This window comes from Poecilia formosa, unplaced genomic scaffold (genome assembly GCF_000485575.1).
Source record: "Poecilia formosa unplaced genomic scaffold, Poecilia_formosa-5.1.2 Scaffold48, whole genome shotgun sequence".
NCBI classification, from domain to species: domain Eukaryota; kingdom Metazoa; phylum Chordata; class Actinopteri; order Cyprinodontiformes; family Poeciliidae; genus Poecilia; species Poecilia formosa.
In genome coordinates this window covers 931,353-942,306 of record NW_006799987.1, presented here as the reverse complement: position 1 = coordinate 942,306, position 10,954 = coordinate 931,353, and the positions used below count along the sequence as shown (strand labels likewise).

Genomic DNA, 10,954 nt, shown 5'->3' with positions numbered 1-10,954 from the left:
TAGGGTCGGATGTTCGGTCGGATGTACGGTCGGATTTTCGGTCTTATGTACGGTCGGATGTACGGTCGGATGTTCGGTCGGATGTACGGTCGGATGTTCGGTCTTATGTACGGTCGGATGTTCGGTAGGATGTTCGGTCGGATGTTAGGTAGGATGTACGGTCGGATGTTCGGTCGGATGTACGGTCGGATGTTCGGTCGGATGTTCGGTCTTATGTACGGTCGGATGTACAGTCGGATGTTCGGTCGGATGTACGGTCGGATGTTCGGTCTTATGTACGGTCGGATGTTCGGTCGGATGTTCGGTCTTATGTACGGTCGGATGTACGGTCGGAGGTACGGTCGGATGTTCGGTAGGATGTACAGTCTTATGGACGGTCGGATGTACAGTCGGATGTTCGGTCGGATGTACGGTCGGATGTTCGGTCTTATGTACGGTCGGATGTTCGGTCGGATGTTCGGTCTTATGTACGGTCGGATGTTCGGTCGGATGTTCGGTCTTATGTACGGTCGGATGTTCGGTAGGATGTACGGTCGGATGTTTCGGACCTAGCGATGAGCTCGGTCCCTCGCCGTCTTTGGTCAGAGGCGTTTCCACGGTTCCCAGGAACCCCAGCAGCTGCAGACATTTGTTCCTCACCCCGAAGTTCGTATCGGAGAGAAGCTGCAGAGGAGAAACAGGAAGGCGTTCAAGATGGCGCCGCCTGGCTTCCCCACGGCGACGCCCTGATTTTACCCCGGCAGAGTTTCACCTTGCAGGCCACCTGGACGAGCCGCCGCCTGACAGCCGGACTCTCTGGCAGCTGGCCTCCGATCACCAGCAGGGAGTCCATCAGCTGAGCCAGAACCTGGTGGGATTCTAGAGACATTTCAGAAACCGTCATCAGATCTGGATCTGCAGCTGGGAATAGCTGTGTTTACTGGAATAACTGTTTCTGGAAAAAAATACTTTTAGGAGTAATTTTATTATGAAGTATTTCTACTCCTACTAGAGTAACATTTCTGGATTTTCTACCCGGTGAATGAAAAACAAACATTTTAACCAAAAATTCACCAGACACAGAGACACACCTATTTAAAAAAACTGATTTGGAAAAAAAAGTATATCTTGCCTGATTTTATTATTTTGTCATTATGTTATTTATGTGAATTATTTTCATTTGGGTCTTTAAATATGAAAGAGGATTAATAACACCGATAAAAAATAACCAGACTTTAATCTCAGATTTTTTACTTAATTCTGACTTTAATCTCAAAATGTGAACTTTAATCTCAGATTTCTGACTTTAATCTCAGATTTCTCACAGTGTTCTCAGAAACTGTGACTAATCGTCTAAGATCAAAAGTCAGGAGTATGGTAAAAAAAAAAAAAAAAAACATCAATTCTTTTTTCTTTTTTTTATTCTAATGGCACTAATCCTCTTCCATATTTCAAAGACCAAACTCTCCATATGACTTTGTATTTTAACCCCCTCATTATGTAATATTTAAATATTAAATGACTGATGTTTTGATCAGTTATTCAGTAGTTTTTTTTACTTTTTTACTCTTACTTGAGTAATCTCTTGGACATTTTACGTTTACTCCAGTCAGAACATGTTGAAGCAGTGCTACTCTTACTTGAGTGGAACGGGTCTTACTCTCATTTCCAAGCGTGTTAATGACGTCGTCCACGACGCAGTCGGGGCTGAAGCCGTTTGTTTTGGACAGCAAACCCAGAAGAGATGCGATCCTCAGCCTCACTGAGTTATCAGTCTCCTAAACGAGAAACAAAACAGGGAATTATTACCACATACAGTCTCCAAAACCTGGTGACTGTGTGTGAACCTGTGGTGTTGCTTCACCTTGTAGTAATGCTCCAGCAGGATCCGGATCACGCCCTCCACACTCTCCGCCTCCACCGGTTTGCGTGCGAACTCCAGCAGGTACTGCAGCGCGTCGGTGGCGCTGGCGGCTTTGCAGAGGTCGATGTGCAGCGCCGCGGATTTACTGGGCTTGGACAGGCGCAGCTTCTTGGCTGGAGCTTCTTCATGAGGAATCTGCAGGGATTATTATCATTTTCATTTATTTAATTATTTTAGCCACCTATCAAAGACAGAATGTAATTATTCACACTGAATAATTACATTTGTAGAAATCTGTAGAAATTAAAATAGTTCAAACCTATAAACACAGATATGACATCCAAATATGGATTTCTACAGTTACAAAGTCGGTCTTCTACCACCTGAAGAACATTTCCAGGATTAAAGTACGAAAGTCCCAGCAAGATCTAGAGAAACTCATCCATGCATTTAATTAGTCGCATCGATTACTGCAACAGTGTCTTCACAGGACTGAATAAAAAGTCAATCAGCTCAGATTTCTGGTTGCAGCCTACGCTGCATCCCCAGAACCACAAGCAACATTCAGTTTTTATGTTCCTTTACTACAAACGTCCAGAAAACTACAAAACTGCTGAAACACTGAGTCCCTTTTTAAATCACAGTTAAAAAAAAAATTTGTTTACAGCCAAATTTGATAAATAACAACTGTAACATCATAAATCGTATTCAGTTTTTAAACATGTCACTGTGATTTAATGTTTTTGCTGGGTTGTTATTTTATTCTCCTTCTAATGATGCAAAGCATTTTAAACTCAGGCAATATTTCATTTCAACTGACGGAACTCTTGTTATTTTTGCAAAGAGTAATATGCAAATATGTTTTTAGTTGTAGAGATGTATACACCACAAAACCTGCAGGTATAATCCCACAAAATGTGACTCTACGACATTGACTCAGTGGGGCTGAATACAAATGCAAGCCATGTTTTACAGAGTTTAAAAACATGAAAAGTCATGCTTTTTTTTTTTACTTCGCTTCAAAACGTCACATTAAAACGTGGTTTGTATTTTCTTATCTGCTTTCAACGACCGATAAATTTAACCTGTCAGAACAAATTATACACGTAATTTGTGTCAGTTTGTATTTATAAACTAGCTGCTAGTTGGCGTTAAGGAGGGCTAACTGGCTCAGTCCGGAACTCAGGGTATAATTGAAACATGATAGACTGAAATCAATTCCAAATATTATATTTGAACCGATTAAAACGATCCAAAGAGCACAGTAACCGTTATAAAGTGAGTTTTGACTGAGTCTGGTTGAATGTTGCTATGCTACGTTAGCTAACCAGCTAGTTATCTTGTCGGCATATTTCCCCGTTTTTACGGTTTGGTTTATAACTGAACAAGAAGCGGGAAAAACAAACGACATCTTGTGCTGACCTGAACAACTTTGGAAAATTCCTCATAAACTCGTTTTTTCAAATGTGCTGCCATGTTCTAGCTAAAGCAGCTAGGTGATGTTTCACACCAACAACACAGAATTGTCCCTTTCAGGTTTCCGTAGGAACTCATATTACAGAGTGGAACGTGAATGTAGTGTTCAGTTTCCTTTTGTAAATTACGCTTTCACTTTATGTACATATTTATGTCGATTTATAACTTTTAATAAATTGTTATTTACAGATTGTTTAATGTTTATTGAAAGAATTAGGTGTACCCATTTTATTTATCAAGTTTTCTAACAAATATTTGTTTTAATTAACCAATTTCACGTTGAAATTTAAATAACCAAAAATCAGCCAAAATTGTGTGGAAGAACTAATAAAATCAATCAATCAATCAATCAATCAAATTTTATTTGCATAGCACATTTCAGCAGCAAGGCATTTCAAGGTGCTTTACATAATTTAAAAAATAAGAACAGCATGTGACATTGAATAAACAGTAAGAATGAGAAAGAGATTTTGAAAAAAAAATCACTGTTCCAATTAAGTATTTCTTTATTTCAAATTATTTTACTGCAAATTCTCGTTGATTCAGCTAAAATAAACCAAATTAAATTAATCAATCAAGAAAATAAGATAATAGTCATTCTTTAAAATAACATGTTTAGGATCTAACGTACTGTAGCATTATGCTCTGCAGGATATGTATTAGTTTCAACTGTTATAATAGGACATAAATATTAATTAAATATATAAACAAACCTCTGAGGCGTTTACCAAACAGCTGGAGTTACAATGTAATTAAATTATACACAATGTACTGATTTACTGAATTAAACTTGTAATTGATTTTATTTAGAGGTAGAGTAAGGATGCAAATGCACAGCGCGCTTATTATGATTTTTATTATTACTTTCTTTCTACTTTTTGTTGGTCTGTCACATAAAATCCAGATGAAATACATTAAAGTTTGTGATTGTAGCATTAAACAATATGAAAAAGCTTCTGGAATATGACTACTTTTGCAAAGTAGTGCAGCGCTTTCCTATTTATTTTCCGCAGCACTAATGCTTCTGCACTTCAGTGTTACTTTAATGCAGGAGCAACAAAGTAACAGCGTCAAGTAAAAAGTTTGATATGAGAACTAAGAGGAGATGACACTAAAATGAGAGTTATTCCAAATGAGAACAGCTTGATTTTAAATCAATTAAAGCTGCATGGAGAAAAAAGAAATCTTGAAATATCTGCAGCTCCTTTGCAAGGTTAACATTTTAATAAGCAAACATTTTCCTCTAAGATAATCTAACTGAAGCACAATGTGTGTCAAACAGCTGCAAAATCTTACCAAGTATTTTTGTTTAGTTTCCGGTGCAAATATTTTATTACACTTGAAATAAGACAAAGCCAAGGTACAAGTAACTTTTCAGTAAGATATAGGAGCTTGTTTTAAGTGAATAATTCTTGACTGTTTACAAAAAGTACAAAATCTACTGGCAGATTATTTCAATTACAACATGGGAAAAATGTGTTATGAGTAGATGTGTTTACCTTGACCATAAAATTGTGCAAATTGGAATTACAAAAATATATTCACTTAACGGAAACTTGGCTATTTCAAAAAAATTTCAGCTAGAATGAGATTGTTTTATGGGTGTATCAAAATGTGATCAACAGCCAGATGTTACTACTGGTGGAAAAGACAAAGAAAGTGACAGGAAGTGGTAGGAGAATGATGTTGTAAAATGTTTTTTTTATGACTTATAGCCTGGACAAACTTAAAGAAACATGATTTTAATTGCATCTATTAAATGTAAATCCCACAATTGTGAAATTGTGTTTTTTTTCTACAAAGTTTTGCGCCCATTTGTAATAATCTGCCAGTGGAACTAGAACTTTTTCATCAATATTCAATAATTATTGATTGGAAACAAGCTCCTAAATCTTGCTGAAAAGTTACTTGTAAGTCAGCTTTGTCTTATTTCAGATAAACCACACAAAAAATACTTGGTAAAATTGTGTTCTTACAGTGTGTCAAGGGACAATTGTCTATTTTCTTCACTTTAGGTGGACTGTCAAAGACCCATTCTACATTTTACAGTTTCTTTGCAGCAAATGGTTCAGTACAGTCTGTCAGTAAACATCCTGCAGCTCGATGACAGCAGCTGAGGTCTTTGCTCTCTTGTGCTCTGATTTCCATGTGAAGAATCCCACGATGCACACCATGAGCGGCAGAACCGCACACAGAACGATCCGGCTGATGGGCAGCTCTGCACGACACTCCTCTGTGACCAGTGGCTTCACAGTCTGGTCCGTGTGGGCATTTTGAAACAGAAAGGAGGATCTGAAGTTCAGAAATGTAACTTTATTGTTCTTTGTGGTGTCCACCTGACAGCTCCACTTCCTGTCGTTGTCCTCCGCTTGCAGCTTTATGCGTAGAGTGACATTGCACCGAGTGTTTTCAGTCAGCTTGTACCTGCACGGCAACAAAATACATATTTTATATTCTGTATAATAAGGTCTTCAGCATAGATTGTATCTTATCATCCAACACTTTGAATAGGTCTAGCACAGGGCGTCAGAGTCAGTTTCATTTCGGGCCATATCAAAAATCTGAATGTTCTTAAAGGGCCGGTTGTATGCATTTATAAAGCCCATTAAACTGTTAAAATATGAATAAATTTTATGATTGCTTTTGTGGTTTTTTTCAATCAAAATCACAGATCTTGTGGTGCTAATATTCTAAAGGAGTTTTTTGATACTTTTGCTAATGTATGATGTTAAATGTAACATTTTATTACGCAACGTAAATAAGACTTTGTCTTATTTAAAGTTTACTATGATATTTGTGCTAGAAACTAGACAAAAATATTTGATAATTTTTACAGTGAAAGCTTTTAAATGAGCTAGTCAGCATTAGCTTTAGGCTGGGGATCCCTTTCAAAAACCCACAGACAATGCTTCAAAAATATCTAAAGAAACATCAATTTTTAGATTTTTTTTCTCACTTTTAGTCACTATTCAATAAATATTACTTTCTTTTAGCATGAATTCTGCTTTGTACCTTCAGATTTTAGCTGGAAATTACTTCTGTGGTGGAAACCTTTAATAATTATCATTTGAGAGCAAATCAAAACAACATTTTTGAAGTAGAGTTGAGAAACTAAAAATAAAATCTCAAGACGGAATTTGAAGCTAAACTAGCTATCTCACCATGTTAGCATTGATCCACTGCTTTCTGCGTTTCCATTAACTATAACATTGCCCGTATTGGAAGTACAAAAATAAATTCACTTAATGAAAACACGTCAATTTAAAAAAAAAAAACCTCACATTTTTGATTAAAAAGAGAGAGAGAAGCGTTTTTGCGCCTCGATGAGGTGGTTTCTCAGCTGTATCGATGTGTTTCTCAAAACTCTAATGGAAACTTTTTTCACGTCAGACGAGTCACGTGATCAACAGTCGGCCGTTAATACGATCGCAAACAACAACGAAAACGACAGGAAGTTGTAGGAGGATAATAGTATTTGTTTTGCTTTGTTTTTCGGACAATGTGCAGTTCACAGCATCACACAGTTAAAAAAAGGCGGAGTGCCAGTCAGACGTGTTTAATCCATATAACATTTGTAAAACTGCCGACTACAATTCCCCCTAAACACAGCATACGTAGCCGCTCCCAGTGTGGCGGCGGCCATTTTATCTGATGGCCGATAGATGATGAAAGCTGGCGCCATGGCTGAATTATGAATATATATCATAAACTGTTTACATGCTTTGCTGCCAGGACTTTTAATAATTCATCTCGCAACCTTGTTTACATGTGATAATAATTTAATTTCTTATTTAATGGAAACACCGCAATTGCGAAATTGTGGAAGTTTTGACATTAGCAGAATATAGACCAGGGGTGTCTAAAGTCGGTCCTCGAGGGCCGGCATCCTGCATGTTTTAGTTCTCTCCCTGGTGGTAGTAACAACCTTTTCAGCATGTAGGTGTTCTTCTTAAGCCTTCTAATGAGCCATTGTTTGATCCAGGTGCGTTAAACCAGGGAAAGAACTAAAACATGCAGGATGCCGGCCCTACAGGACCGACTTTGGGCACCAGTGATATAGACAAAGATTTGCACTACAGTGGAAATGCAGTTAGTTACCAACCAGCACTTGATGGTGCATAAAGGAGGTAATATAGTCATTTGGATGAGGTTTATTGGAGCACAGAGCATATATAACACTGGGAAACATTGCTTAGAGTGAAATTAGAGGCATCTGTCCGTCAGCAGAAGCTCGGCCCAAACTGGGTCATCAACAGGAAAATTATGGTTTCACTCAAAGACAAGTAGAATAACCCTGTCTATGCAGAGGTGTCGAACAGTGAAGCTGATTAGTGAAGTAAAAACATTACATTAGCTATGTTCTCTCTTTTTCACACTTTAAACCACAAAGTACTTCTGATGAAACTGAAACAACTAAATTTCTCTCAACAAGCATTAATCTGGTCCAAGTCTAACCTTGACTCTAGACATTGGTGTGTTAAAATAAATGGTGTCAAATCTGCAATACAAAAACGTAATCTAGGTGAACCACAAGGGTCGATACTGGGGCCTCTGCTCTTCTGTTTTTAAACGATTTACCTAAAATGTGCTAACTGCCAACCCTATGTAGACGGTAACTTAAGCCAGACAAGGTGGAGAGAAAACTATGAAATATTTGCAAGGATTGTCTTATTTTAAATTCAAAATGTGTCCGTTTTTTGCACAGTTTTGGCCCTGAGTGTGTTGTTTTGTCATCAAATGGCTTTTTTTGAGTCTGTGTAATTCAGTTAATGATGAATCTGATACAAAATTAGTTAATGATTATTTCAATAATGGATTCATCAAGATTACACTGCAAAAACACAAAATCTTACCAAGTATTTTTGTCTAGTTTCTAGTAACAAGTAACTTTTCAGCAAGATTTGGAGCTTATTTTAAAAAAGTAATTCCTTGATATCAATTTTTAAAAAAGTACTAGTTCTACTAGCTGATTTTTTCACCTATAAAAATACATTTTCCCTTGTTCTCAGTGGAACTAATATTTTTTAATCAATATTAACATAAAACAAGCTCATGTATCTTCCTGAAAAGTTACTTGTAAGTCAGTTTGGTCTCATTTCAAGTTTACTAAAATGTTTATACTAGAAACTAGACCAAAAATACTTGGTAAAACATTTACGCAAGTATGGTTTGAACACCAACCCGAAAAAACACAAAATCTTACCAAGTATTTTTGGTCAGGTTTCTAGTGCAAATACCTCTATGCATTTGAAATGAGACAAAAGTAACTTTTCAAAAAAGTTATAAGAGCTTTTATAGTCAATAATTAAATAATTATTGAAAAATAATTGTTCACTTATTACAATTGAACTGCCACTTGTAACTGAAATAATCTGCCAGTGGATTTAAAACTTTTTTTTATCTTTATCTTGCTGAAAAGTTTCTTGTAAGTTAGTTTTGTCTTATTTTAATTGTACTAAGACATTTAGAGAAACTAGACCAAAAGTACTTGGTAAGATTTTGTGTTTTGCAGTGTAATCCGATTAATGGTTTCATCCCTGCATTGATCTTTGTAACATGTTTCACGCTCATGAACCTTCTGTCGTCTTTGTGCAGCTGCTTTCCGTCCTCATCCAGCCAGTTGACCCTGAACACGTTGGAGTACGGCTTGCAGCTGCCCGCGTCGTAGTAGGTGAAGAGGATGCAGGTGAGGAAGAGGTTCCCTCCAGGCCGGAGCTCTGTGATCGGCGAGCCCAAGCTGACGCTCAGCAGCGACAGGTAGACGTCGGTGACCGCCTCCTTGTTCTCCAGACACACGTACGAACCCGCGTCTTCCATGGTGAGGTCGCTGAGGACGAGGGAGCAGTTGGACGCAACGGCGGTTCTGTTGGATTTGTCCGAGTCGAGGTTGACCCGCCCTCCGGTCACCTCCTCGGTGTAACGGACCCGCCCGCCTCTGAAGAAGGTCCAGGTGATGGAGGAGCAGCCGGCGGAGGTTAATTTGGTGCAGGGCAGCAGGGCGACGTCTCCGATTCTGCTGTAAACAAACACCGAATCCTTCACACTCCTCACACCTGGAGGCAAAACAGGAAGCAGCGTTACGCCAGGAGTTTCTGTCATGTCCTCTTAAAGGAAGATAACTTAAATTAATGATCTTAGAAAATAAAGTACATTAAATCAGAAAATTAATTTAATGAAGTAACTCAATTCATTAAGTGCACTGCAAAAACAGAAAATCTTACTATAGATTTGACAAAAATATTTTGTCCAATATCTTGTGCAAGATATTTGTGCACTTGAAATAAGACAAAACTAACTTATAAGTAACTTTTCAGAAATATGTAGGAGGCAGTAATTTCCAATATGTCAGTCAATAATTTCTTAATATTGATTTTAAAAAGTTCTAGTTCCACTTGCAAATTATTTAACTTATAAGATGGGAAAATTTATTATCATAAATTAAATAATCTGCCAGTTGACCTAGTACCTTTTTTTTATTTTAAATTTTAAAATTATTTACAGAAAACAAACTCCTATATATGGCTAAAATGTTACTTGTAAGTTATTTGTAAGATATTTGCAGTAGAAACTAGAACAAAAATACTAAGTAAGATTTTGTGTTTTTGCATGTTGTACACTGAAAAATCACAAAATCATAAGTATTTTTGTCTAACGTCTCCTGCAAATGTATAATTGAATATTAGAGCCATTCTGTGTCACAATATTTCAAGAATAAAATCATAATATTGTGACTTTTTTCTGTTATTTTTTCTTAGTATGGCCCTAATACTTTGGCGTGTGAATATCTTATTATAAGGTAAGTTCTGGCAGATTATTTCAGTCATGACATTTTTCCATGTTATAAGTGACAAAATTTGCCATCAAAATATGCTTTTTTTAAAATCAATATTAAGAGATTATTGGCTTCAAACTAGCTCCTATATCTTGTGAAAAACTTATTTGTAAGTTAGTTTTGTCTTATTTCAAGTGCAATAAGATATTTGAACTAGAAACTAGAGCAACAAAAACTTGGCAAGAGTTTGTGTTTTTGTAGCATATAAACTGACACACAGACTGGTGCCTTTATTGCTACTAATTATAATAAAAACACAACATTTAATATTAGAATAATAAATTAAAACATATATGAGAAAAATACATCTATACATTTAGAATGTAACAGAAGTTTAGTCCATTTGCAAAACCTTTAAATACTCTTAATAAAAAACCAACCCAGACCATAAAACCCGATCAGATGAGACCAAAATGAAGAATCCTACCCGTTTGGAGCAGACATGTGAGCGGCAGGAGTCGGATAAAGACTTGCAACCCCATCATGTTCTTGATTCCACCTCTGCACCTCCGCTCTGGTCGCCTCTCAGCTATTCTGCAACAAAAACTCTTGAGAAAGCAGTTCTGCACTTCCTGTGTGAACCTGAAGCGAACGGGATGACAGCATCATCTGCAGCCTGCCGGCCAGCAGGGGACAGCATCCTCTATGTGACAATCACACACACACACACACACACACACACACATGTTTGTTTTGCTATCTTTGTGGGGACTTTCCATTGATTTCCATTCATTTCTACTCATTTCTACAGCCTAAACCTTACCTTTACCCTTTTCCTAACCCTAACCATCACATACCTAACC

General features: G+C 37.2%; 2 protein-coding genes and 1 long non-coding RNA gene across 3 annotated transcripts in view; 1 reads left to right on the top strand and 2 right to left on the bottom strand.

Annotated features, from left to right (window-relative positions):
• ints4 (integrator complex subunit 4) overlaps positions 1-3,404 on the bottom strand; it is a 15,452-nt gene extending 12,048 nt beyond the window's left edge. The window contains exons 1-5 of the mRNA XM_007552366.2: positions 3,266-3,404; positions 1,844-2,038; positions 1,640-1,757; positions 752-858; positions 501-663 (exon numbers count right to left, since the gene is read on the bottom strand). Coding sequence (XP_007552428.1) covers positions 501-663; positions 752-858; positions 1,640-1,757; positions 1,844-2,038; positions 3,266-3,319 — 637 coding nt within the window. The 5' untranslated portion in view covers positions 3,320-3,404. The remainder of the gene's footprint in view (positions 1-500; positions 664-751; positions 859-1,639; positions 1,758-1,843; positions 2,039-3,265) is intronic.
• Positions 3,405-5,285: 1,881 nt separating this feature from the next.
• Positions 5,286-10,829, bottom strand: LOC103138244 (uncharacterized). Its single transcript, XM_007552365.2, has 3 exons — positions 10,579-10,829; positions 8,895-9,372; positions 5,286-5,743 (listed from the first exon to the last, which is right to left on the bottom strand). The coding sequence occupies exons 1-3, from the start codon at positions 10,634-10,636 to the stop codon at positions 5,401-5,403; spliced, it is 879 nt and encodes a 292-aa protein (XP_007552427.1). The 5' UTR covers positions 10,637-10,829; the 3' UTR covers positions 5,286-5,400.
• LOC107836284 (uncharacterized) lies at positions 6,629-9,200 on the top strand. Its single transcript, XR_001662157.1, has 3 exons — positions 6,629-6,776; positions 8,915-9,005; positions 9,110-9,200. It is a non-coding gene; the product is annotated as an uncharacterized LOC107836284 (long non-coding RNA).
• Positions 10,830-10,954: the final 125 nt, after the last annotated feature.

Excerpts from the sequence above, each read along its gene's own strand:
- LOC103138244 (XM_007552365.2), bottom strand. The coding sequence starts at position 10,636 with ATGATGGGGTTGCAAGTCTTTATCCGACTCCTGCCGCTCACATGTCTG. Across the intron at positions 9,373-10,578 it reads CACATGTCTGCTCCAAACGG|GTGTGAGGAGTGTGAAGGAT; the intron begins GTAGGATTCTTC and ends TTTTGCCTCCAG. Across the intron at positions 5,744-8,894 it reads CTGCACAAAGACGACAGAAG|GTACAAGCTGACTGAAAACA; the intron begins GTTCATGAGCGT and ends GTTGCCGTGCAG.